At 40.4% G+C, this 25749-nt stretch overlaps 1 protein-coding gene across 5 annotated transcripts in view; it reads left to right on the top strand.

Annotated features, from left to right (window-relative positions):
- Window positions 1–25749, top strand: part of TNKS (tankyrase) — a 276669-nt gene that overhangs the window by 131148 nt on the left and 119772 nt on the right. For all 5 annotated transcript variants that reach the window (XM_075604188.1, XM_075604177.1, XM_075604215.1 and 2 more), the window contains exons 4-5: window positions 12970–13006; window positions 15188–15263. In XM_075604188.1, the coding sequence (XP_075460303.1) occupies window positions 12970–13006; window positions 15188–15263 (113 nt within the window). The remainder of the gene's footprint in view (window positions 1–12969; window positions 13007–15187; window positions 15264–25749) is intronic.

Here is a 25749-nt window from a genome sequence, read left to right as displayed (position 1 = left end):
CCTTCCCATGGACATCATGTCTGCTTTGACAGAACTCTGGCTTGTTACAAACAGGACCTGAAATTACAGCTATTTACTTAATTTTGAGCCTTGTTTGTTCTTCCACGCTTGTCTGCTCCTGATTTATTAGTTCAGTATTTCCTAGGCAGCAGCATTTGATGAAAACTGAGCTTGTGTTGCAAGCAGATTGCTGCCTGTGAACATTGAGCAGTGTAGCCTGCAGTCCTTAAAGCTTTTGATGGGAGTGCTTTTGGGAGCTTGCTTGACCTGCAACACATTGCTCTGGAGCAAATGGGACCCCTCATTAAATCGTTTACCTTCTAAACTACATATATCTCACTTTTAGTGATAACCCCCCCCCCCCCCCCCCCAGGCACACCCACCAGCAATTAAATCCTATCTGTAGATCAGCACATACCCACAAAGAGTCTTAAGCTATCATAAACACAATATATTTTGTTTTTAAAATGAAACTAGCTGCATTAAGTCCGGAAGCACCAGATTGATTAAAATACATGCTATTCACCACCATTTTCCTTACGAAGCATATAGATTAATGTAGCATTTAAGAAGTTAAGACCCCATGAATAGTGCAATCCTATTTCTGAGAATAATATCTTTAAAAGAGCAGAGTTTTCACTCACATTTGCTATAGCGTTTAATGCACATAAATGTTGTCCAAATCTGACGATGTGCCCTGTTAGCCATGAACGCATCTGCAAGGTTGCCAGCCTCTGTGGCTAATTTAGGATTTGTATCCATCACCCACTCTTTCCCTTCGGGTGGGCACAGTGTTACAAGTTACTCATGGCTTGACATCCTGTTGCCCCTCAAAGCTTTCAATATCCAGCCCCCAACCCACCGCTTGCACAAAGAGTTCATGTTCCCCACCAGCTCAAAAAGCTGTAGAACTGCACCGACAGGACTGGGAACTTCTGCCGGTAAAACAAAAAGTAGATCGATGTGACTGCCGCTCCAAACAAAAAATGGGAAAAACTCACCAGCCAAAAAAGGTTAAACACTTCATTTAACTACATAAAAAAAATGTACAAACACAGAGAAATCTCCCCCACTCGTTTCACGCCCCCTATGGCGCTTTCTCTTGAGAGAGCGTCATAGGGGCGTGGGAGGAGTGTTGTCTGTGTTCAACTACATTAAAAAACCGTACAAATTGTTTTTAACCTTTTTTTGGCTGGTGAGTTTTCACCATTTTTTGTTTGGAGAGGCAGTCACCTCGGTTAACTTTTTGTTTTACTTACCTCATCGATTGAAGATGCCTTCAGGGGACCATTGGAGGGACATGCAGCGTCAGCAGGAGATGCAGGACGGTGATTTCTTGTGAGTAGAGGCTACTCCACACCGGGGACTTAGGGTTTTAGTCTGAATTCTATCCACGTGTGGCATTCACTAGCCCATTTAGGGTAGTATACTCATATGTGCTTATTCAGTTTTAACCCTTCTTTCCTGCTCTCCATTATTTTTGTATACTTTATAGCTGCATTAATTACCCTCCCAACACAGTTTTTGCTCCGGTTACCATGTGATATTTTTCACAACTTTGTGGTCGTTTGTCCCCCTTGAGCTTGTGTAAGTTTTTTTTCTCTTGTAGAACGTCTGCCGGTAGACCTCATGGGTGATATTAAAATGGCGTAGCAACGCAGCTTTGATAATCTCATAATAATCCACGCATGAAGGTGTCCAGTTCCCTGTCTTTCTCCAGGGTTAGTAAATGCTTTGGAATGTGTCTGGTAAGGCTGAACTCACAGCTGCGCCGGCAAGTTCCAGCTGGTGTCTCCGCTCTGCAGCATGTCTCTCAGCCTCTCGCTCTCTCAGCCGCCTGTCTCTCCTCTTGTTGAAACTGGGTGATGAGTTGCAACTTCACTGCAGTATCTGCTTGTCAAAGGACTCTGAATCAAGGCATCTAAATATCCAGGGTGCTGTGAGGATGTAAACTGCTGGAATCCTCTGAATACAACAGTCCTTGGTCCCTTAACCTGTGGGCAATTTTCAGAGCTAAGCTGTCTTCTGCTCCACTGCTCTGCTCATCCTTGCACAGGTTAGCAACTTGCTATGTATCAATTTCCAGGAAGGCTGTACTGAGCTCCTCTCTAGTCCAGTGGTTCCCAACTCAAGTTCTCAAGGACCACAAACAGTGCAGGTTTTAAGGCAATCCTCTCATTAGCTCAGGTGGCCCAATCATTGTGACTGAACCATCTGTGCTCAAGCCGGGGTAGCCTTAAACCTGCACTGTTACTGGTCCTTGAAGACTGGGGTTGGGAACCACTGCTCTAGTACTCCCCATTGTAGCATTACTCTTAGCACTGAGCCATCAGAGTTTCTTTCGTCTGCAGTAGCATTGTTCACTAACCTTGTGCCAAATAAAAGACGGAAAGAAAAACAAGAAAGTGACATGTAAAATGGTTTGCTGTATGTATATTAAAAGCATTGAGCAATGCTTGGGTTACTGGGCTGTGTTTCTCAAGACAAAGGATCAGTTACTGTTGGTGTTTATGCCTGCGGGACAAACTAAACACTAAGGCTCTAATATTAACATACACCAAAAAATTATCCCACAACTGTACCTCCAATTTGTCACTAACGCCACACCCTATATATTATACCAAAATAATGTCCATCATATTCAACTAATTGTCTGCTACAGAACATTAGCGGAGGTCCGTCTTTATGCTAAGTTGATGCTCACCAGTTATACACGCACACTTAATGAGCATTCCTTTACGCAAACTAGCAGTCACCAGACTACCAATGACTCTAAAATCTGGGTGGATATGAAGAACTAACACCGAAAAAAGAAATTGAACCTAGTTTGGGCACTCTACCACTGGTCTGGAAGGTTGGTGTATGATTTAAAACAAATGTATTGTCCGCAGCAATGATCCTTTTGAGATTACTCGGGTAAGACTCTGGATCAGTATAAATACGTGTGGTGGGCAGAAAATGTCTGTCACCACACCACTGGTTCTATAGGCAAGTTAATTAAACTTGCTGTCCCCCTGTAGTCAGGGGATCAGGGAGTGAACAGTATACCGTTACCCTGAAGACTACTGTATGATCAATGGGTGGGAGCAGTGCTAGTTTTCACTGATGTTAGAACATCTGATGTTCACCAGTCTCAGAGAGTCCGTACACGGTAGTGTCGCTGTCCTTGTCTTGCTACCTGGATATGAAGAACAGAAGGAAAATATCCCTTGAACATCATAAATGGTAAAAATAGCTGCATTGGATGGGCTTCCCCCGTGCGAGTACTGTCGGTAGAAGGATGGGAAGGGAGGGTGAGGGGGGCGGGTGGAGGGAGAGGTGGTGGGCTGATAGGAACAACTGGAAGCTCCTAAGGGGGGGGCCATGATGGACATAAATAAACAGAGAGCCGGTTCCTTTTTTATCTTTAAGCTGAGAACAATGGGATGTAAAGAGCCAGTAGGGCCTGCCACAGAGGTATAAGTATTAAAAGACGAGTTATAAAGGGCTGGGTAGATATTTAGGATTAGTTGTCTTGATGTTATAATGTTAGATTAGTGTTAGTACGCCGTGCTATGTAAATAGTTATAAGTCTATGTATATTATGTAATGGTAAGACTATGGAAGTGCCGGTAAAAGGACCACTTTGGTTGGTTGCCTGCAACTCAGGATGTGTACTTCGGGGTTTCGCCAAGTACACAATCAAGTCCCTAGGGAATCTGAACGCCGGTCTGTTGCAGTACCCGCGGGGTCCTTACCAGACTCCCCGGTAATCAGGTTAAACCCATGGGCAAAGGGACCGTTGCTGATCAAGGTCAGCATCAGCCCCTCACAATTATTTACCCTCCTTTCCCTCCCACCCTGTCCTTCTCCATGTGGTGCCGGGTCTGTCCCTGGACGGGGATAAACCAGTCGGTCTCTCAGGGAGGGATCCCCCTATGTGGAATTTGATAATCAATAGATATCCAAATAAGTCACAAGGTCAGTGATCATAATATCTCATAATGCTAAGGGGCTGAACAGTCCGGGCAAGAGACGGGTTGCATTGGCAGATTATAAACGAAAACAGGCAGACGTTGTGCTACTCCAGGAAACACACTTTAGCACAAAAAGCACACCCAAATATTGGGATAAGAATTTTAAGAGGTTTTATCTGTCCTCCGCAAGGGAGAAAAAAAGGGGTAGCAATTCTACTCCATAATAAATTTCCAGTTGTAGAAGAGACAGTTAAAAAAGATAGACTGTAGATTCTTAGTGATAGTGGGCTCAATGCAAGCTCAACCATTAACGATGGCTACAGTTTACGCCCTGTGCGAACAGGACCCCTCATTTTTCATAACATTTTTCCAAACACTGAATAGGGTAGCAAGAGGGGATATAATACTAGCAGGGGATTTCAACGTAGCGATTAACCCAAAACTAGACAGGTCTGGCGCATACAGACCTAACAGTAGGGAGGGGCGTGGACGTCCTGGGCTGAGGGACAACCAACTTGTAGATATTTGGAGAGATTTGCACCCATTAGGGAGAGACTATACTTTTTTTTCCCACCCCCATGCAACATATAACAGAATCGATTACTTCTTTGTATCTAGCAGACTGGTCCCGAAGATCTCCCGTGCAGGGATCCATGATAATTCATGGGCAGATCACGCTCCTATAGAGCTAAGGTGCACACAAAGATTCATAGACAGACCTGGAGCAAATTGGAAACTTAATGAGTCTTTACTAAAAATCCCAGAACTGGAGCAATTAATTGGCAGAGAAATTGACCAGTTTTTCAAATTAAATAATGGTAGTGTTGATTCTCATTTGGTGTTATGGGAGGCGCATAAAGCAACCTTGAGAGGGACACTAATTAGCTTAGCGGCAAAACGAAAAAGAGAAAGAAACGAGAAGATAATCTCGCTACAATCCAAATTGAAGGATCAACTAGTCACCCATAAACAAAGTCCCAACTCTACTCTCCTCAGAAATTCAGGACACTAGAATTGAAATTAATTTGGCCCTAATCTCCCAGGGGGACAATATGCTGAGTTGGTCAAAGAGGCTGTTTTATGAAAAAGCAAACAAACCAGATACCTTGCTAGCTAACAAATTAAGAAATCACCGACCAAACTACAATCTCCATGAGTTCCGACTAAAATCAGGAGTCACTGTGGCCAGCCCAAAATCAATAGTGGATGAATTCAAGAGCTTTTACGAGGAACTTTATAATGGGGGAAAAGTGGCACATAATGATAGGACAAAAAGAGCTTTGAAGGACTTCCTGAAGAGTTCTGCCCTGCCAAGATTGAGTGGTTCGGAGAGGGAGTTAATGGGAGAAAATTTTACTTTAGAAGAACTAACCCTGGTCGTTAAAGACCTAAAACCATCAAAGGTGCCTGGGCCAGACTGCTTCTCGAATCTCTATTATAAGAAATATATTACGTTTTTAGCTCCTTGTCCCCTTCGGATGTTTAACGCGGTACTGGAAGGGGCTGCGTTCCCAGAACAGATGCTCCAAGCGTCCATCTCAGTAATACACAAACCTGGAAAAGATTCGCTAGAGTGTAAAAGTTATAGACCAATATCACTGATTAATACCGACATGAAAATATATGCCAAATTGTTGGCCAATAGACTAAGTCACATCCTGCCTAGACTTATACACCCAGATCTAGTCGGATTTATTAAGTATCACCAAGCTGCAGACAACACACGACGAATCATTGATCTGTTTTATATATAGCCAATACACTAAAGATTCCGGTTATGGTGTTGTCTAGACGCAGAAAAAGCTTTTAATAGGATTGACTGGCCATATTTAAAAGCCACGCTTGGAGCTTTTGGATTCGGAGACCCAGTGTGTAACGCGATCCTGTCTTTTTATATCGAGGCCCGGCGGTGAAAGTAGTCCACCATGGCTGCCATCGGAGCTCTTCAAAATGAAAAGTGGCACAAGGCAGGAGTACCCGTTATCGCCTCTTTTGTTTGATTTATGTATGGAACCATTAGCAGCCCAAATTAGGAATAACCCAGACATAATGGGAATAGAAACCAACACACAATCGCATAAGGTGGCACTCTATGCGGATGATGTGTTGATGACAATCTCAAACCCTCTCACGTCCCTGCCGAACCTCTTCGACTTGCTAGGGAAGTTTAATAAAGTATCAGGTTTTAAGATTAATCAATCTAAATCTGAAGCTCTGAACGTAAGCCTCCCGAAAGAAACAGACAAATTGATACAGATCAATTTCAATTGGCAATGCAAGGAGGTGAAATACTTAGAGGTTTTTATAGTCTTTGGTTATAAACACCCCTATCAAGCAAATTATCCCAAATTGATCCTATCCTTGAGAGAGGACAGTAGGAAATGGTCGACCTATAGAATTTCTTGGTTAGGGAGGATATATAGTGTTAAGATGAATCTCCTCCCACGCATCTTATACTTATTTCAGACTCTATCGGTGCCACTCAGACTAAAGGATATACTCTCACTTCAGTCTGCAATATCCAAATTTATATGGGGAGGTAAGAAACTGAGAGTAAGGGGAATGATTTTAAAAAAGCCACCAGCAGCAGGGGGACTAGCGGTACCTTGTTTGTTGTCCCATTACAAAGCGGCACAATTATGTCAAAGTTCCCAATGCCATACGAACCCTGATTTGAAACAGTGGGTAGCATTGGAGAGTGAAGTTTGCTCCCCATTTGAGTTAAACAATTTAATCTGGTTACCCAAAACAGCAACCAGACTGATAAGAAATCCGCTGGCCTCAATGGCCAACTCACTGCCAGTTTGGGAGGCCACCAAATTTAAATGCGACCTAACCACTAGAGGCTCAATGATAACTCCCTTGTGGGGCAATTCGGACTTTGCTTCAGGGTTGAATAGAGCGGAATTTTTAATTTGGAAACAAAATGGAGTTCATAGACTTAGAGATCTGGAGGGGAGAAAAGAAATAAAATCGTTCAACTAAATTAGATCAGACAAAAACTTCCCCCATAAAAAATTGTTTAGATACCTTCAGATCAGAGCATTTTATAATAACATTTCCCCTAGACCTCAACTAACTACGTTTGAAAAGCTCTGTCTTGTTGAGACTGATACATTTCGGACTCACATCGCAAATGTACATAGAGTTGATCGGTTCAGGCGAGAAGGTTAGCAACAAGCTGGACTATATGGCTCAATGGGAGACAGACCTGGGGGAAGTCTTAGGCGAGGAAGAATGGTCAAAAGTAATAACAGCAGTAGCCAAAAGCTCAATCTGCATGACATTAAGGGAGAACGCATATAAAGTTTTAATGCGATGGTATCTCACCCCACCAAAATTATCTACATTTATACCAGGATACTCCTCGCTGTGCCCTAGACAGTGTGGAGAATCGGCCGACCTGTTACATATGCTGTGGTGTTGCCCGCGGATTTGCCCTATATGGCGGAAGATTAGAAATTGGCTTCAGAGGATTTTTAACCTCACAATTTCCTTGGACCCGTGGCTGTTCCTTTTGAATAGACCAATACCGGGTCTAAGCAAAGCAGGTAACAAACTGGTTGCTCATTTTCCAACAGCAACGAGGTGCGAGATCGCAGCATTATGGAAACAACCCGAAATTCCGTCGATTCCCAAGATCAGGAACACAATTTGGTTTGTGTGCCAGATGGAAAAATTAACGAGTTCAGTTAATGAGACTGGCAAAAAAATTCTAAAAACCTGGACGCCCTGGCTGGCCCAGACAGACATTCCCGGGGTTGAGAGAGACACTATCTGGCTTTGATAGTAGCCGGTGCGTTCTCCCTTGATGGAGGCCTTGGTTACTAGGTTTGGAGGGTTTAATAGAAGCTAGAGTCTTCCTTGAGGTTAAAGAGGGTACAGAGCCTGGACCATTCACCCTGAACAGTTAGCTGACAGACTACAATCACATGGATTGACTGAGAGAGAGCCAAAAGGAAGAAAGTGGACCCGTGTCAAGGGGCAGACCCGCGCCACACCCCTATCTCCCCCACCCCCCCTTCTTGTCTTCCCCCCCACTACCCATTGGTATGTGGTGACTGTTGTTAATACTAGATCAGCGTTATTGTGACAAAATACACTGGATGTCAGAACTGTTTCTGTATTGCTTCAGAAAACCAATAAAAATCAAAGTTATAAAAAAAAAATAGCTGCATTGCTTATTTTTACCACATTTTCAGCTTGTCTCCAACTAATTTCTGTGAACAGATATGCACAAGGAAAGTGCAAAACAGCCTGGACCAGTAGGCCTAATGTCCATGGTTAAAAGTTTGCATTTTGAGGTACATAATACGTGCATCTAACACCGGCCCCATTCCCGATGTTAGTTATTAGATTTATAGTGTACATTTTTACTTTTTTTTTGGCCAGATACATGGTTTCTGGTTCACTGATTTTAAATAACTGACTAAAATATTCAGTGTGTTGTCTTGTCTTTATTTCCGCCTGAAAATCATAAAGTATTGGATCTAGGGCTGCAGTAGAAGCTGAGTTACTGGAAGAACGCTGCCTTTTAAATGGGTGAACCTGATCGGAATCCCTGTGTCAGCTGCTTTGTGACCTTGGGCTAGACTAGCTGTACAGTACCTCTGGCCGTGAGATCTATATAAGAGAAAAATACTTCTAGGATAGAAAATGCAGTATAGCCCATTAACAGGATTTCATTTTTTCTTTCTTTTTGTAAATACCTTTAAACTTTCCTAATCCATCTAACATCAAAGCCAACATACCCCAAGATATCTTTCCAAAGTGCAGCATGAAAAATGTGGGAAATCAGAGTTGCTAATAATAAAAATAATAAGGCTGGACCCTATTCAGTATCTTGTGAAGCTACTTTTTAATGTTGAAGAGGAGTTCAAATGAAAGGAACTAAAGTCTTCAGCACAAGGAATTGGCTTCACAGCATACTGAATTTAAGTGTTAGGTTTCTATTCAGTGTGCTGTGAAGTTGCTTCTGAGCTGTATTTGAAGCTTCACTGACATAGAGAATTGACTTTACAGCCTACTGAATACATTGTCCAGGGGTGCACAATCTTTCCCTGCTGCGCCCCCTGCCTGCTTCCCTCCCTGCTCGCGCCCCCCCCCCCTACCTTCAGCATCAAATGATGCCGCGTCACGTTGCCACGTCACGTTGCCATTCCAATGTGCCATCACGTGACCCCGCTGCATCATTTGATGCCGCGTTGCAATGGCGATGCGTCACCGAAGACAATGTAAGTGAAGTGGCAGAGGCCTCTCGCGATCCCTCGGCATTCATTGAAATGCCTTGGGGGAGGAGTGCAGGGCCTCTGCAACCGCTGTGCCCCCCTGAAAAATGTTGCACCCCCCAGTTTGCGCACTGCTGCAGTAGTCCATGGGCACCGTCCCTTTCGGGGCCATTTAATGACTGTGGTATATTTTAATTGCTAAACAAAATTATTGAGGACTGGAGTAATGTTTTTAAACTGTTTTATATGAGTTCTTTATTTTAAAGTAGCAGTCCCCCCTGAAGCTTGTATGTATTTAGTAGAACCAGGGGGTCTTGAGGAGTTCAAACTATAGTGCTCGCTGCTCTGGTGATGCCCCGGTTACCAGGTACAGGACTGACTAAAACGACAAATATGACTTTTATTTAGTTAGAAAAATGTTTTACCAGGAAGCAATACATTGACAGTTACCTCTTGGTTTCAAGTATGTCCTAGGCACAGTGTTATGATGACATGGTTACATTAAATGAACAGGGTTATACATTATATATAGACATTTCATGGACAGTTAGAGATAATATGTTATAGGCTTATGGAACAGTAACAGACCAGATTAAAATGTGAGACTGCTTTAATTCTGAAAGAATTTAAGACTGACTACTGAAGTCTGACTTCTGATTGGCTGCTGTAGCCAATACTGACCCAGTGGTAAGATTGTTTTTCTGATATTTTTTCCAAGGATATTTAAGGGTTAATTCACAGTCAACTGGAGGGTCCCTGGGAACTGGAGCAAATAAGGTAAAAACAAAACGCACAGAAAAATCCATTGGAGTTATGAATGCAATCTTTCTCTATAAAAAGGAGCCTTTCTAGCATAACACACCCTAAATTTTAAAGGGGCACCGAAGGTGCTGATTTACGACATACAGAAAACGTCTTGGAGCACTCGAAGGGTTAATTTGCAGCAACTTGGTGCGGGTAGGAATTTTATTTTTTATTATATCTCGTGAGAAGACCATCACATTTATTGAGATCTCCGTCTGTTAATTAAACAATTCGGAAAGATGATGGGATATGGCACACAAAATGTACCCTATTCATCAGGTTTTAATGAGTATGAATATTTTCAGTATATACAGTATTTAAAATAAAAAAAAGATGTAAAAACACTTGTACTTCTCTGATTCACCAAGTTTGAATCTGTTGAACATGTATGGGACATGCACGTGCCAACATACTTTGAGCTGTCACATTTGCTTAGAGTAGAATTGATGACTGTTTCTTGTTCTTACCTAGTGAACACTAGAAAGGGTCATTTCAATTCCAGGGTCTAATATAAATTATCTCTGTGCGTTTGTTCCTGTCCTCTTTGCCTTTCAATGTGTCAATTTCTAAGCAGTGAATTAGTTAAGGGAAGGAATAAGAACAAAGCAAGTCTTGACAGTTCACAAGGAAAAAATTAGATTTTAACATATTAATCTTATTAGCTCAAATTACGCGCATGTGGGACTAACCTTTTAAGGAACCTAAAACAAATGTTGTTGTTTTTTTTAACTTTCCATTTTATCTTGTTCATATACTTTATATTGTAAAAAAGAATTGAAGGGAAAACATTTTTGTGAAGACTTCAGAGTATAGAAATGTCTGTTCATTCTTTCATCAGTTCGGTACGAGCACATAATAAAAGCAGTATGTGATCTTTGTTCGTTTGATTCTGAGCAGTAATTTGCTAATCCGGTAGTAGTGTCACCAATGTTGCTTTTGCATTACAGGTTAGGTGATATAATACACCTGGACCAGTAACGCACTGCACCTGCACTTAGTGTTTTATGTCATCTCAACTTCTTATTAATCATTAATCATACAGCTATAAACCGTGTGTGTATGTATGTATATATATATATATATATATATGTATATATATATATATATATATGTATATATATATATATGTGTATGTATATATATATATATATATATATATATATATATATATATATATATATATAGTAAATTAAATAACCATTCAGTATTGATTATTGATTGTTGCTGATCTGAAAACCTTAACGTTTTATGTTGGGGGGGGTGGGGGTGAAAGAAAGATACGCATCCATCTTCATTAATAAGGGTGTTGGACTTTAAAAGACAATATTGCATTGAAATCACTACCCCTGTATGCCTTATTTTTACCAACTGTGATTGGCTAATAATAGTTGAATGATCTCTGCTGCTTGTTGGGAGGCTGCCCTGCAGATTAGAGCCCCTGTGATGTGTGGGCAGGATTCCACCTTAGAAATGGTTACCGGGTTTTCTCCAAGTAAGAAATGGAATTTAAAAAGCACTATATAACAAAAAGCTGTATATATAACATATTTGTTTTGAGGTAAAATTGAGCTAAAGAGGTGTTTTGCAGGTGGAAAGGATTGCCTCAAATTCCTCTGCGTGGTGCTGCACACCCATTTAAAAACATTTTTTTTTAATAGAAGACCTGAAAGTTTTTTGTAATAAATGTAAAAAAGCCATATACACAGTGTGTATATGTGCATATTTATTCTGGTACAGATATAAATGTGTATACAGATACGTGACTTAATTGATTATATATATATATATATATATATATATATATATATATATATGTATATATATGTATATGTATATGTATATATGTAGAGGTATCAGTACCGTGTTAGCCGAACTTCAATAATCAAAAAATAAATAGATGATACCGTTCTGTGGCTAACGAAAAATCGTTAGCCACAGAACGGTGGTATCTATTTTTTTTTTATATATATATATATATATATATATATATATATATATATATATATATATATATATATATATATCTCTGCAAGAAGGTAAATTCAGGGCATCCTTGACCTTTCCCTTGAATTCTGTTCTTTTTGTCTCCTAGTGGCATGTATTTCCACCTCCTTTCCCCCTCCCCTTATTGTATAGGTAAAATCTTCACAAACGTACATATCTACCGCTGGACATTTAGGAACATTACATGGCTGTATTCATGTATTTGATTACACTAGGTAGCCGTTTAACAGGACCAACATTTTTGTTGCACCTTTTTCACATGGTTTGTCTTTTATGGGTTTTTTTCCCCCCAAGCAAAGCATCTCCCATGTTTTGTCTCTCTATTACATGCAACAATGTTGTCATCCATTAAAGCTTCTGAGGCAATCTAATATAAATGCTGACAGGTGAGAGACAACGAGAGAGATAAGATAGTTGCCTTGTGTGGCTTCCGTAGGAGCAACTTGTGTGTTTAGGGAAAGGCGAGGGGCAAAGATGTGACTGTAATTTGTACCGTTTGAAGATGCTCTGTGACTTCCTTTTGTCTGTGAATGAATTATCCTTTGCAAGTATAGTGTGACTGCCCATAGAGCATAGCAGGAGGGAGGGAGGTTGGGGGGGGGGGGGGGGATGATGAGGGAAGCAAAGGAACATTGTCTGTGGCTGGCATGCAGTTATCTGAAGGGAATGTGTTTCTGGACACACGATTTAGCATTCATTGGCTGTCTAAAGAAAGCCATTTCATGGGAGGATTGGACAACGAGCTGCGTCAATTTGCTGCCCGTCTCCAAGGCACTGATGATGCTGCCTTCACAATCTGGCTAACGTCACAGCTCCATCACCCAGCCTGGGTGTGGGCTTTTTCTCCCCCTTTTCTCTCCTCCTTTTTTTCCTCTTTCTTCCTCTCTCCCTGTTTAATTTTGTTCTCCGCTTCCTTGTGTGTTTCTCGCTCTGCCTCCTGTTCAATGCTAACAGCATGATATTTTGCAATCATTTAGGTGAATACAAGAAGGACGAACTCCTGGAAGCGGCCAGGTAAGTGCTCTTTAAATTTCCAAAGCTTTTTGGAGGAGTGAGGAGGGGAGGGGGAGGAAACGGCTTACAATTGTATTGTGGTGTTATTGTTTTGCTGGTGTTCACTTGCACACACTGCAGCTGGCCAAGTTCATTAGTATGGATCTGTGCAGACCTGACTGCCTGTGAAGAATAGAGTAGCCCTTTCAGGAAGATGACACTCCAAATATGGTGGGCTTAAGGTTAATATTATGTGATTTGTGTCGCGGTGAGCTGAAAGCACTCATCCACACATTTTTCTGACAGCCTCCTTGCAAATGTCAAAATCTATGCCAGCCTTTTTTATTAATTTTCCCAAATGCGCTATTGTGTTATACAGAAGCTGCTTACCTGTCACAATCTTTAACATGAAAAAGGAAAAGTGGTGTAAAAATTAGAACATTGCATTGTGCTAATCACGCTCTTCATTGTCATTGGATTTTTTCTCCCCTTTTTCTGGTGAAGACATATTAATAATACAATGTGTGTGGACTGGCTTTCTCAAATCCAACCGTAAAACAGTGTTTTTCTACCTTACTAGGTTTAGTTGTCACTTCTGGGGTATTTCTTATGGAATTCCATATACGTTTTCATGTAGTCCCACTATTTTTTGATTTGGTAAATAAAATGTATTTTATAGGAAGATGAAACATCTTAATTTGGATTAGCATCTTTACATATTAGCTTCAGACATTGCAACTGTTAGCAATGAATGGGGTCAACAGGAAAAAAAAATATTTGCATGAAATACATTTGCAAAGGGATTAATTAATATAGCATCTTGGATAACAGATAACTGGCATTTCAGGCCCTTTAGGGACATTCCTAATTGTTGCATCTTTAAGCATCAATTGTGCTAACAGGTATTTCTTCCCCTTCATTGGTTGTTTTCACACGGGACAACCCTTTGTTAACCATAAACAAGAGTGTGAACACAGTGAAATATACTATATTACTTTCTATTTATGTAATTGGAATTGTGCATTAATCATTAATTCATGTATAGAAGAATTACCGTATAATACAGGGATAGTAGCACCGGACATGAAATAAACAGAGTGCAGTAAATATCCGGTTAAGAGATTGCAATGACTGGGTGCCAGGTTAGAGGATATGGTACTGGTCCAATTTTAGGGGTTCTGTACAACACAATGGGGGAAGTTACTGTGTATTAACTCATTGAGTGCCACAGGGGCAGCAATGCATTGGTTTGATATGCGCTGTAGATCCCTCCGGAACTCAAGGGGTTAACAGATACTCTAGTGAAGGACAATTACAGTCCCCATTAGAGAGACACCAATGTACATATGTAAATCTGAGGCGAACACTGATTGATGTACAGTAACACTCATTAGTTCACTGATGCATTGTGTGGATCAACTGTATATAAATCTGTAGGCCATGTTGATCCAGTTTCTTTTGTGTTGTATTGGTCTCAGAAACGCTCCGAATTGCTGTCTGCGCTATGCATATAAAGAAAGCAATGCCATTCAAAGTAATGCAAAGCATTGTGATAGTGTTATTTCCAAATGACTCCTGTTCTGTTGAAATCCTTGTTACAGGCCCTGTGCTGGAAATGCATTGCAATGATACTCAAACCATGTCATTCTGACAGGAACTAAAGGAGGGCAAAGAGAGTTTCAGCATGCACTGTATATGGAAATACAGTAGTGGGGCCCACACTAATTATAGAATTACCCAACATGTATTTACTCAAGATTCGGACCCTTCATCAGAACCTGTTGGCAGGAACTTAAGCAATGAGCTGATTTCAAAGTCTCTCTCGTAGCTTAAAGCTTAGAAGATGTGCTTTCCTTTTCCCCCTGGGTGTTAACGCTTTTGCTGTTAGTGGCCTGCAGCATATTGCAGAGATGTTCCTGCCATCATGTAAACGGCTTCAAATTCGGGGGATCAAAACAGATTCACTGATCCTTAAGAAGAGCTGAACCCAAAGCCCATGTTGAGTATCACTGACGGTTCATATATTCCATCAGCAGTGAGGTTTTTTTTTTTTTTTAATAACTCATGAGGGAAGAATAGGTTTGCTGATATTATATTAAAGGCAAAGTTTTTGCTGCACTTTTAAAAATCAGAAGCCGTAAGCCATCTTCCTTTGACAATAAATAATTTTCAAGTGTGTTCATCCTTCTCCCATATGTACAGGAGCGGTAATGAAGAAAAACTCATGGCTCTACTAACTCCTTTAAATGTCAACTGCCACGCCAGCGACGGACGGAAGGTAGGCTTTGCACACGCTGCTACACCTGGAAGCAGAGAATCTCTTATGAATTCCTGTCACAGATAAAGAATTGCATGCCAACTTATCAAATAGGAATATTCCTTATTGTTATTAGGTACCCTGTTTGCAAGTTGTTTTCCAACATGTCATTTTAGAATGTCACATCTCACAAATGGTGATCGGTGAAGCTATATAACTGTGGTTGTTCTTTTACACAGGCTGCGCTTATAGCGACGGCGCGTCAAAACGCATTGCTGCCGTCGTGTGCGCTTAGTCAGCGTGGCGCGACTGCTTGGTCGCGATCGCTGGAAGTCATCTCAATTTGATGTTTCCAGAGACCGCAGCCTGACGGCACTGGCACTATAAGCGTAGCCTACGACATATGACATCCCTTGTGGCAGGAGACCTTTACCTAAACTTCTGAAATTATGATGAATTTTATTGGTTATTAATGAAAATAATTCCAATTTTCGGTGTTATGTGCTGTTATATGGGGTGACCTTTGTAATGGGAGAGTAAAAATCCGAGTTGTGAATGTAAATCACAATCCTGCACAGTGCAGCCCCTAAATGCCCTTTTGTTTCGCTACAAAATTGAAGTCTCATTTGCGCAGGCAGTTGCCATGGAAACACTTAACCTGTGACTCCATTTACCTGTCCAAAGAGTAATTTAAAATATTCAATTCCATCCTCCATAATCTCTCCGGCTCATGGTTTTATTGTAGCTTGATCAGGTTTAGTACCTTTCTCTTGTGCAATGTTATGGTGCCTAATTTACAGCATTTCTGGAATCCCAAAACTATAAAAGGCTTGTTTGTGCTTTTTCTCCCCTGTGCATAACGATTAACCTCGTTATTTTAATGTGATGCAAGGGTTACAGAAAATGCTGGCTTTTGGTTACTGGAGTGAAGTTCATTTTGAAAAATAAGTTTACTTGCGCTATGTAGTCTGTTTTATTGTTTTATTCTGTTATGTCCTGCCATGTTACCACATTAATTTAGTCTCATCACTTAATCCCTTAAAGATGAAACATAGGGGCCTATGCAGAGAGCAGCGCTATTTCAAAACTCGCCATTTTTTGGCGAAAGTCGCGCAGAAAAATGCCGAAAATGGCGAGTAACAGAAAACGCGCCATTTTTTTTTTTCGTTTTAAAAATCTCGCCGCGCGGCTGGCGAGAAACTACATCTCGCCAGTCTGAAAAGTATCCGAATTCAGAAAGGCGCGCTCGCCATCTAGCGGCTGTTTTTGCCGCGATTTTCGTCAATTTTCTCCGCCAACTAAAGTTGGCAAGAAGCCGGCTATAGGGGGGGAAAAAAATGCGCGATTTTTTTTTCTCTCCCTTTCAGCTGCGCGAATCTCCTCCTTTACAATTCTCCACATGCAGTAATGCTAAAAATAGCGGATTTCGCCCATTTCTGCATATGGAGAATAAAACTCTCCATTAAAGCTACTTTTTCTGAAACTCTCCAATTTTTAAATTCGCTGCTCTCTGCATAGGCCCCATAGTGTGTATTATAGGAGGTAGCTATATAAGCACTGAATTTCTCCCTCTACTTGTTGTTTTATAATTGTTAAGTGACCAGGGTCCATTTAAATGATCATAACACTTCTGCAGCATTGAAGTATGATCTTTGTAGTCTTTTAGTATGTGTGCAGTATGCTTCTGTGCTGAATTTGAGAAATCGCATTGCCTTTACATGTACTTATGTCACTGCCAAGCAGTTAAGGTCATTGGCATATTAATGAGATTAACCGGTGCATTGTAAATTGAACTGGCGACTAGATTGCCTTCTACAGTCTTCTCAGTAATGCGTTTCCTCTGGTACTGAAGGGGTCAGATGGATCATTAGCTGCCTCTCCACTTTCATTATTCGGCAAAAACTATTTTCCCGTTAAGAGTCCTGTAGCAAAATAGATGGTGAAAGGAGGATGATCATTTAGAATGTGTATTGTACATTGTAAATGGCAGATGAGGTTTAATACAGATAAATGGAAGGTTATGCATTTGGAAAGCAAGAATAAACAAACAACTTGCAAATTAAATGGGGATAAATTGGGGGAATCCTTGATGGAGAAGGATTTAGGAGTGCTTGTAGACTACAGGCTTAGCAATAGTGCCCAAAGTCAGGCAGTAGCTGCAAAGGCAAACAAGATCTTATCTTGCATTAGACGGGCAATGGCTAGAAGGGAAGAAAACATAATTATGTCCCTTTACAAAGCATTAGTAAGACCACTCCCTGAATATGGAGTACAATTTTGGGCACCACTCCTTAGAAAAGCCATTATGGAACTAGAGAGAGTGCAGAGAAGAGCCACCAAATTAATAAAGGGGATGGACAATGTAACTTAAGAGGAGAGGTTGGCTAAATTAGATTTATTTACATAAGAAAAGGGACTTCTAAGAGGGGATATGATAACTATATACAAATATATTCGGGGACAATACAAGGAGCTTTCAAAAGAACTATTCATCCCAAGGGCAGTACAAAGGATTCGGGGTCATCCCTTTTAGATTGGACGAAAGGAGATTTCACCAGCAACAAAGGAAAAGGGATCTTTACAGTAAGGGCAGTTAAAATGTGGAATTCATTACCCATGGAGACTGTGATGGCAGATACAATAGATTTGTTAAAAAAAAAGTTGGACACCTTTTTAGAAAGGAAAGGAATACAGCGATATACAAAATATGTAAACATGGTAAGGATGTTGATCCAGGGAGTAATCTGCCAATTCTTTTAGTAAGGAAGGAATTTATTTTTCCCCTGGAGCGTGGGGGGGAAACCCACTGCGTTTTTTTGTTTGCCTTTCTCTGGATCAATAAGCAGGTATAGATATAGTATAAAGTTTCTGTAGTCTAAAATTAGCATGGGTTGAACTTGATGGACGCATGTCTTTTTTTCAACCCCATCTACTATGTAACTATGTATTGCTATTTTTTTCTACATCCTACATTAAAACAAATATCCCTATGAGGTAATTGAAAACGGCGATCCTCTCTTAATTGGACATTGTTCATGAAGGGATGTCTTGGCATTAGCTTAGGGTAGTCTTGCATCTACACATGGCCAATAGCAATATCCTTTCTATCCTGTTGGCAGCCCTGTCTTATATTTCACCCCACTGCAAGTCCTGAAATAAATGTTAAAGATGGTAACTACTAAAATTATAAACTGCAGAAGATGTTGACCCTGCTAGGTAATTTATCCACGTTACCTTTGCAGAGGTATCATTCAAAGACTTCGAGCTCAGGGTTTTTTCTTGAAATGCTTTTCAGTTACTATGTGCTTTCTCCATTACTGCCTGTTGACATATTTGCTGACAAAAGGGAGCTCTCTCCAAAATGTCAGCTCACCATGATTACATACCAACTTAAAAAAATAATTACAAAAGACATGTCGGATTTGGTTTAAAAATGCATAAATCGCCCAGATGTGTAACCTATTAAACATGTCACTGCCATTAGTAGCTGCTCAGCATTTTGTATTGCACTGACAGTGTACTTATTGCTTTGCCCTGTTTGTATAATTATACTGTAATTGTAGAGTTACCAGAAAAATACAAGACAGGGCAACGAACAATTCGAGAAAATAATCCCTGCCTCAAAGTGACAGTACTAATAAAAGAGAACTTGATTTTATGAAGCATGTATAAATGCTTCATTTCATTAGTAATTTTTGTTGTAATATTTCTTAGCATGCTTGTAATGTTGTGTACTTGTGTTATCTTTTGTTTTTGACACTCTACTTAAATGAAAAGATGCTTAATTGCACTTTTTCCAAGATTCCTCAGTTACCAGAGGCAATGAGGATTGTGCATTGAATGGTACTTGAGAGCATCATTTGTTTCTAACTGTACTGGTGTGGGTAATGTAGTGTTTGCAGCTAGTATAGGATGCTTCAGAGTGACAAATTGGGTTGACAATGACTTTCGAGTTGACATGAATTATTTGTATAAACAAATATATACATTGACTTTCAAATTGTTATGGGACCTTAGGTGTATTGGAAAATATATTGTACATGGTAAAATTGCAATTGCAGTTTATTGTACCGGTATATATTTAGCATCAGCAAAATATCAGTGGTAGCTAATAGCAACAAGATGGTGCTAAATAAGCTAGATAAAACATTGCCCTAATGTTTCATTACTGATTTTTACTATTTATTTTATTATTTCTAATGTTGAATTAAATGGCGAAAATAATCTCATAGGAAGATAAAAGTGGAGTAGCTGCTTAAACATATCTAGCACCATAACCCAGAAGTAGTGTACCTGTGGTTCAGAGACATGGCTGTACAGACAGTACAACTATACAATCACCTATTCTGTGTGGAAATGAAGCGCCTGCTCTATCATGTGCTACGTTGTCACATTTCCCGGTAATCTGAACAGGTTTTTCCAATTACATCAATTTTTTTCATTGAATGAGACATGATCCCCCAAACTCACTTCTGCTGTTGCTGTAGACACCCTTTGTAGTAAAAGGAAAGTCACATTCTGTAGGCTTTTACTGTACATCTCTTCTGTAGACTATTAGTATCTGTGGTGCTACTCTAGGCAACTATAGTGTGTGTACAGATAATATATAAAGCCCAAAAACCTTAAATTACAGCAGGTGCAGCACACAACAAATGCTCTCCTACTTGAGCAAAAAGTCAATTTTTTAAAGTTCTAAGAAGAGTGCGCTGCTCCGTGGTGGACAAACAATATAAACAATATAAACAAGATGTAAACAAACAAAAAAAACTGGGGAGAGAAAAAGGAAACCAATAGTGTAATACTGTTTTAAAACATGTATAATATGAACAAAGTAGGTATCGCACTCACATACAAGCTTATAATACAAGCAATGTGTAGAAAAGGCTTTTAGGATCCTTCGGTTGTTGCGCCAGTCACTTGCCCTGGTACTTCCGAATGCAGTTTCCGTTTCCTTGCAGCGTCTCTGCGTTACTGGGGGTTGCGCTCAGCGTGTCTCTTCCTCCACCTCCTTTGAAGGATATGCGGCTCGCTAGCCTTGAAGCCAGGTATACTGGCAAAACGCGTTGGAAGGAGAGTGTTCAGAGACCTGCTTCTAGGTTTATTCAGAACTGATCTGTAAAAGAAATAAGAACTAGACTGATCGGTTATTGCGGAGACTAGAACCTGGGGTATAGAACACAAGGCTAGCGAGCCACATATCCGACATCAAAGGAGGTGGAGGAAGAGACGCTGTGCACAAACCCCAGCCACGCAGAGACGCTGCAAGGAAACGGAAACTGCATTTGGAAGTACCAGGGCAAGTGACTGACGCTCCACCGAAGGATCCTAAAAGCCTTTTCTACACATTGCTTGTATATAAGCTTGTTTGTGAGTGCGATACCTACTTTGTTCATGTTATACATTTTTCCAAACCATATTACATTATTGGTTTCCATTTTCTCTCTCCCCAGTTTTTATTTTCATGTTGTATGTTTTGTCTTTTGTCCAGCACGGAGCAGCGCACTCTTCTTAGAACTTAACATTTTACATCTCTTAACCTGTATCTTTTTTAGGTTAACTGAAACCAATGAGTGTATATTCTGAGGCATCTTACATAACATATCTGTGTAGAATTTTCAGCTACACAACACTATAGAGGTGAAAAAGACTATAGATTCTTACTTGTAAAATCTGACAGATGGTGTCTGTATGGTTGTATCCACAGCTGATGAAAAGGGAAAATGCTATCCTCAGTTGAACACATACATCCCTCCAGCAAAAAAACAGGCTGTTACTCAAGCTAAAATCTGCTCTCATGCAAATATGTATTTCACATTCAGAAGCAAATGGCCTAATTTGGGATTGCTGTATCCAAGATCACAAGTTAGAATAATAGTCTTACTTCCATGGTTAGAAATGGCCTACCCAGAACATGTAATTTTGCAATCCCAAAAGACAAGCTATCGGGAGATAAAGATTAGGTGTTAATCTCTAAGGCTATGTCCAAAATCATTTGCATGTGCAGTTCCTGACTTTTTGTATGACTCGACTAGGTTTCCAATAGCCATAATGATCGGCTCTGCAACTTATTCTCAAAATACAGTCAAAGAAATTATACTCTGCGATATGGCTAAAAAAATGGAATTGGACTACAATACATGATGCTTTTTCCAATTTGTTCTGTGCTCTAGTTTCTTGAAAAGATGTTTCGAGGATTAGAACATGGAAAAACTAACAAAACAGAGAAACAGCCTATCAGTCCATGATTGCATTTCTATTGCTATAACATTTGTTTGACATACAAGATTAGACACATCAAACAATCTTCTTTCACTTTTTAGATTGGTTTTGTATTATTAATTTAGGGACAATAAAATCTGAGGCAGCCATTCTCTCGCTCTTTTCCCTCTAACAAACTGTATGGCTGTTAAAAAAAAAAAAAAAACTACTGCAATCATGAAGAGAACACATTTCTCCTCTTAATCTCAAAAAGCAATACTGTCAAACTCAAATACCTTCTTACTGTGCTAGTTGCTAAATAGATGTTGAGGAATATTCTTTGCTCAAGCAGTGCCAACACCCATAATTATTTTCACTATATATTTCCAATTTTCTCTCAAAGTAGATTAGGAACTGTACACAAATGGAACTGAACATTAGCCTCAGCAGGTCCCAAAAAATGACTTGATCTTTCCTAACATAGCATGCAATTTTTTTGAGACTGTGCGTTTAATACCCTGTTAGCTCTTAGAATGGAAAAGCAGGGCTTCCTCTTCCATGTAGGGTAACAGCAGGAAGGTCGTAAAAACATGACTGAAGAGCCAAAATGTCATTCACGACACATTTTAATGCTGAAAGGGTTACACAAATCATCCTTTAAGCAAGTAATTCACTTTATTGGTAAATTGTAAATGTTTGTTTTAAGTGATGAAAAAGACCATGCATGGTTCATCAAATGTTTTCTTCACCCTTAGTCCAACTCCTCCTTGATGATGCAGCTGGGAAAAGGATGGACAGACTTCAAAATAGAACTTGCCACAGCTGGCTGCTTTGGTTGTGCAAATAGCCTAATTTATACATACACATTTGACACAAATTATAAATGTTGTCTCCGCTTTGAGACGTAGTTCTCAGCTGGAATTTATTATAGGTATTCTGGAACCAGGGTCACGTGTAGGATGTTGAATGGAGCCATATAGCTTAACTCATCCCTTCCCTCTTCCAAAGCACAACAAGTCCTTTTGTCTTTTCTTAGCTTTATTGCAAAGTCAGGGAAATAAAAGGTGCTTGTAGGTGTAGTAGTGTGGTAGAGAGTGCTTCTCTAAGAGGAGTGCTCTGTATCAAAGGAAGGACGTGGTAAAAACAGAATGGCCTTGCCAGGAGTGATAGCATGGAAGATGCTCACTCGGTGTCCTTTGGCTTGAAAAGGAAGTAAGGGGAGAAGTGTTACACAGGAAAGCAATGAGACTAAACCAACTTGTCAGCAGACACAGGGGAGGGTAGAATAGCCCATTTTCATAAGGAGACTGAATGGTTTCTGTAGCAACCAACTGACTGAGAGCATAGAGCAGGGATTGAAACAATGTGTCCATTATACAGACACTGTCAGTCTTCAGAGCAGAGAAGCAAGCAGCTGAATAAGGCCGAGTCCATAGATGGACAGGCCGTGCTGAGGCGTGCGGACGCTCCGCGCTGAGCCCCTGCATCCTCAATGAGGATGCCTTGAGAGGGGGCTCACGCGAGCGTCCGCAAGCGTGCTGACGAGATGGAGGTTTCAGCCGAGCGCCAAGCTGTTTTTCAGCGCGCTGTCGGCTGAAAACCTCCAATCCCAGCACAGCAGTGTCAACGTCACGGCGCCGTGACGTCGACATCAGTGCGTCGCGGACGATTGGCCCAGCGACATCACTGCCCCGCCTCCAACCACCTCCCCCCGGCTCCGATCGCGCCCGCTGGCTCGCCTGTATGGGCATGAAATCGCCCAGATTTCAGCAGGCGAGCCTCAGCGTCAGCGCGGTTCGGATCGCCTCACCCCTCTATGGCCCGGGCCTTAGGCCTCGTTCAGGGTGCAGGCTTCGGAGGGAGGGCGTGCTGCCGTGCGAGCTGCCGTGGGACACAAAGTATTCAAATTGAATACTGGTTGTCAGGGTAGCAGCTGCCCTGTCTCCGAAGCCAGGAGTTGACGCTGGCTACAGTTTCAATAAACGAAAAAATCGTTTTTTTTAAGCTGCAGCAGCGTCACTGGGACCTAGGCAGCCAATGAAATCATTCTTGAGAATGATTTCATGACTGCAACTTGGATCCCTAAGCTGCCATCTGTAGCCCCGCCCCCTCCCCGCCTCCTGAAAACATCTGCTGGGGATGAATACACATCGCCCAGCAGACTGCCGCCCTCCCTTCCGCCCTCCCTCCAACTCCTGTCTCTGGCACCCTGAACGAGGCCTAAGGAGCCGACAGGCAGAAGCTGCAAAAAAAAGGGGGGCGGGAACAGAAATAACAATCCTGTTCCAGGACAATAGGATAAGCCATTTTTATGCTTTTTCTGGCAACTTACATGAAAAAGGAACAGTTTATTTTTTTTATTTTTTATTACATTTCTTTTTCGTTTGTGCACTTGTTTCACATACAATGCATGCCAATGATTAAATGAGTTCAGAAAATGTACTTGTTAACTCTGTCCTGAATGTCTTTGCTTGCTCTAGTTTACATTGACCTTGAGATTAAAATGTAAAATACCAGATTTTCTTTGAACAAGCTTGAAGCATTAAATAAAACTTCCACCTCCAAAAAAAACTAACAAATAAGAGAACATCTGTCAAAAATCAACTTAACGCTCTACTTTTGGAAAAAATAGAAAAATCACTAAAATGGACAAATGTAAAATTCCATACCAAGGTAATAAAGCAGATAAACTTCTAGCAAACAAGCTTAGAAATTAAACAACAAACGATCAACGTCTATTAGAAACCAAAAAGATACATTGATCTACAGTATAACCCGTGTACTATAAAGACTTTTTTTTCAAGATTACTTTTCTAAATTGTATAATCTATCCACCACTGAAAGTCACCAATACATTTTTTTTTTTTACTAAATCGTATGGAAAAGTTGGGGAAATGGCCCAAATACAATTAGGTGTTCCAATATCACAAGAAGAGGTGTCCACAGCTATACAAGAACTTAAACTTAATAAATCATCTGGCACAGGTGGTTTTTCTAACAAATATGACAAGACATTTACATATTTATTAGCCCCTTGTCTTTTTTTCTATGCTTAATAAATGTATGCCTCTAGCAAAACACTCTTCAGAAATGTTACAACCAATCATAATCACTCCCTAATGAAGAAAAATAGCATATTATTTGCTCAAATTATACACCAATACCTCTACTTAATCATAGGCTCAGTACCACAAGATTGGCATAAAGCAGATGTGGTGCTTATATTTTAAAGGGGAGCTAGATCACAACCAGGGGGATTACAGACCTGTAAGCCGAACATTAATAGTGGGTTTAGTACTACCCTACTTGAAGGTTTAGAATGGAATAATATTCAGGAATACCTAATGGAATTATTAGTAATAGTCAGCATAGATTTATAAATGATAAATCGTGCCAAATTAACCTTATTAGTTTCTTTTGAGGTAAGTAGGAATTTAGACCAGGGTAATGTAGTTTATCTGGTCTACTTATATTTTGCAAATTATTTTGATACAGTTTCACACGAGGTTAGTGTATAAAAGAAAGCAGATTGGACTCAGTAAATATATTTTGCACCTGGATTGAAAACTGGTTGAAGAATAGACAGCTTTCTGTCATAAATGGGACTTTTTCAGGCTGGGCTAAAGTTGTGAGTGGAGTACCTCAGGGATCAGTACTGGGACCCTTGCTTTTTAAAGTGTTTATTAATGACATTGAGGTTGGCATAGAGAGCAAAGTCTCCATTTTTGTTGATGACACTAAATTGTTTAAGGTACTCAAATCAGAGCAGGATGTAATTTCTCTTCAGAAGGACTTGAATAGATTAGAAACTTGGGTATGTAAATGGCAGAGGAGGTTTAATACAGACAAATGTAAGGTTATGCATTTGGGAAACAAGAATAAACGGGCAACTTAAAAATTAAATAGGGCACTATTAGGTAAATGCTTAATGGAGAAGGATTTAGGAGAGCTTGTAGACAGCAAGTATAACAATAACAATTCCAAGCAGTAGCTGCAAAAGCAAATGAGATCTTATCTTGCATTAAAGGGGGAATGGATGAAAGGGAAGAAAGCATAATTATGCCCCTGTATAAAGCATTGGTAAGACCACACCTAAAATATTGAGAACAGTTTTGTTGCACCACTCAATAAAAAAGAAATTATGGAGCTAGAAAAAGTGCACAGAAGAGCCACCAAATGAATAAAGGGGATGGACAATCTAACTTATGAGGAGAGGCTAGCTAAATTAGATGTATTTACATTAGAAAAGAGGCGTCTAAGAGGGGATATGATAACTATATACAAATATATTCAGGGACAATGCAAGGAG

The sequence above is a fragment of the Ascaphus truei genome, chromosome 1, assembly GCF_040206685.1.
Source record: "Ascaphus truei isolate aAscTru1 chromosome 1, aAscTru1.hap1, whole genome shotgun sequence".
In the NCBI taxonomy this organism is placed as follows: Eukaryota; Metazoa; Chordata; class Amphibia; order Anura; family Ascaphidae; genus Ascaphus; species Ascaphus truei.
Note: the sequence above shows the minus strand (reverse complement) of the source record. Positions and strands in the feature narration are given on the sequence as shown.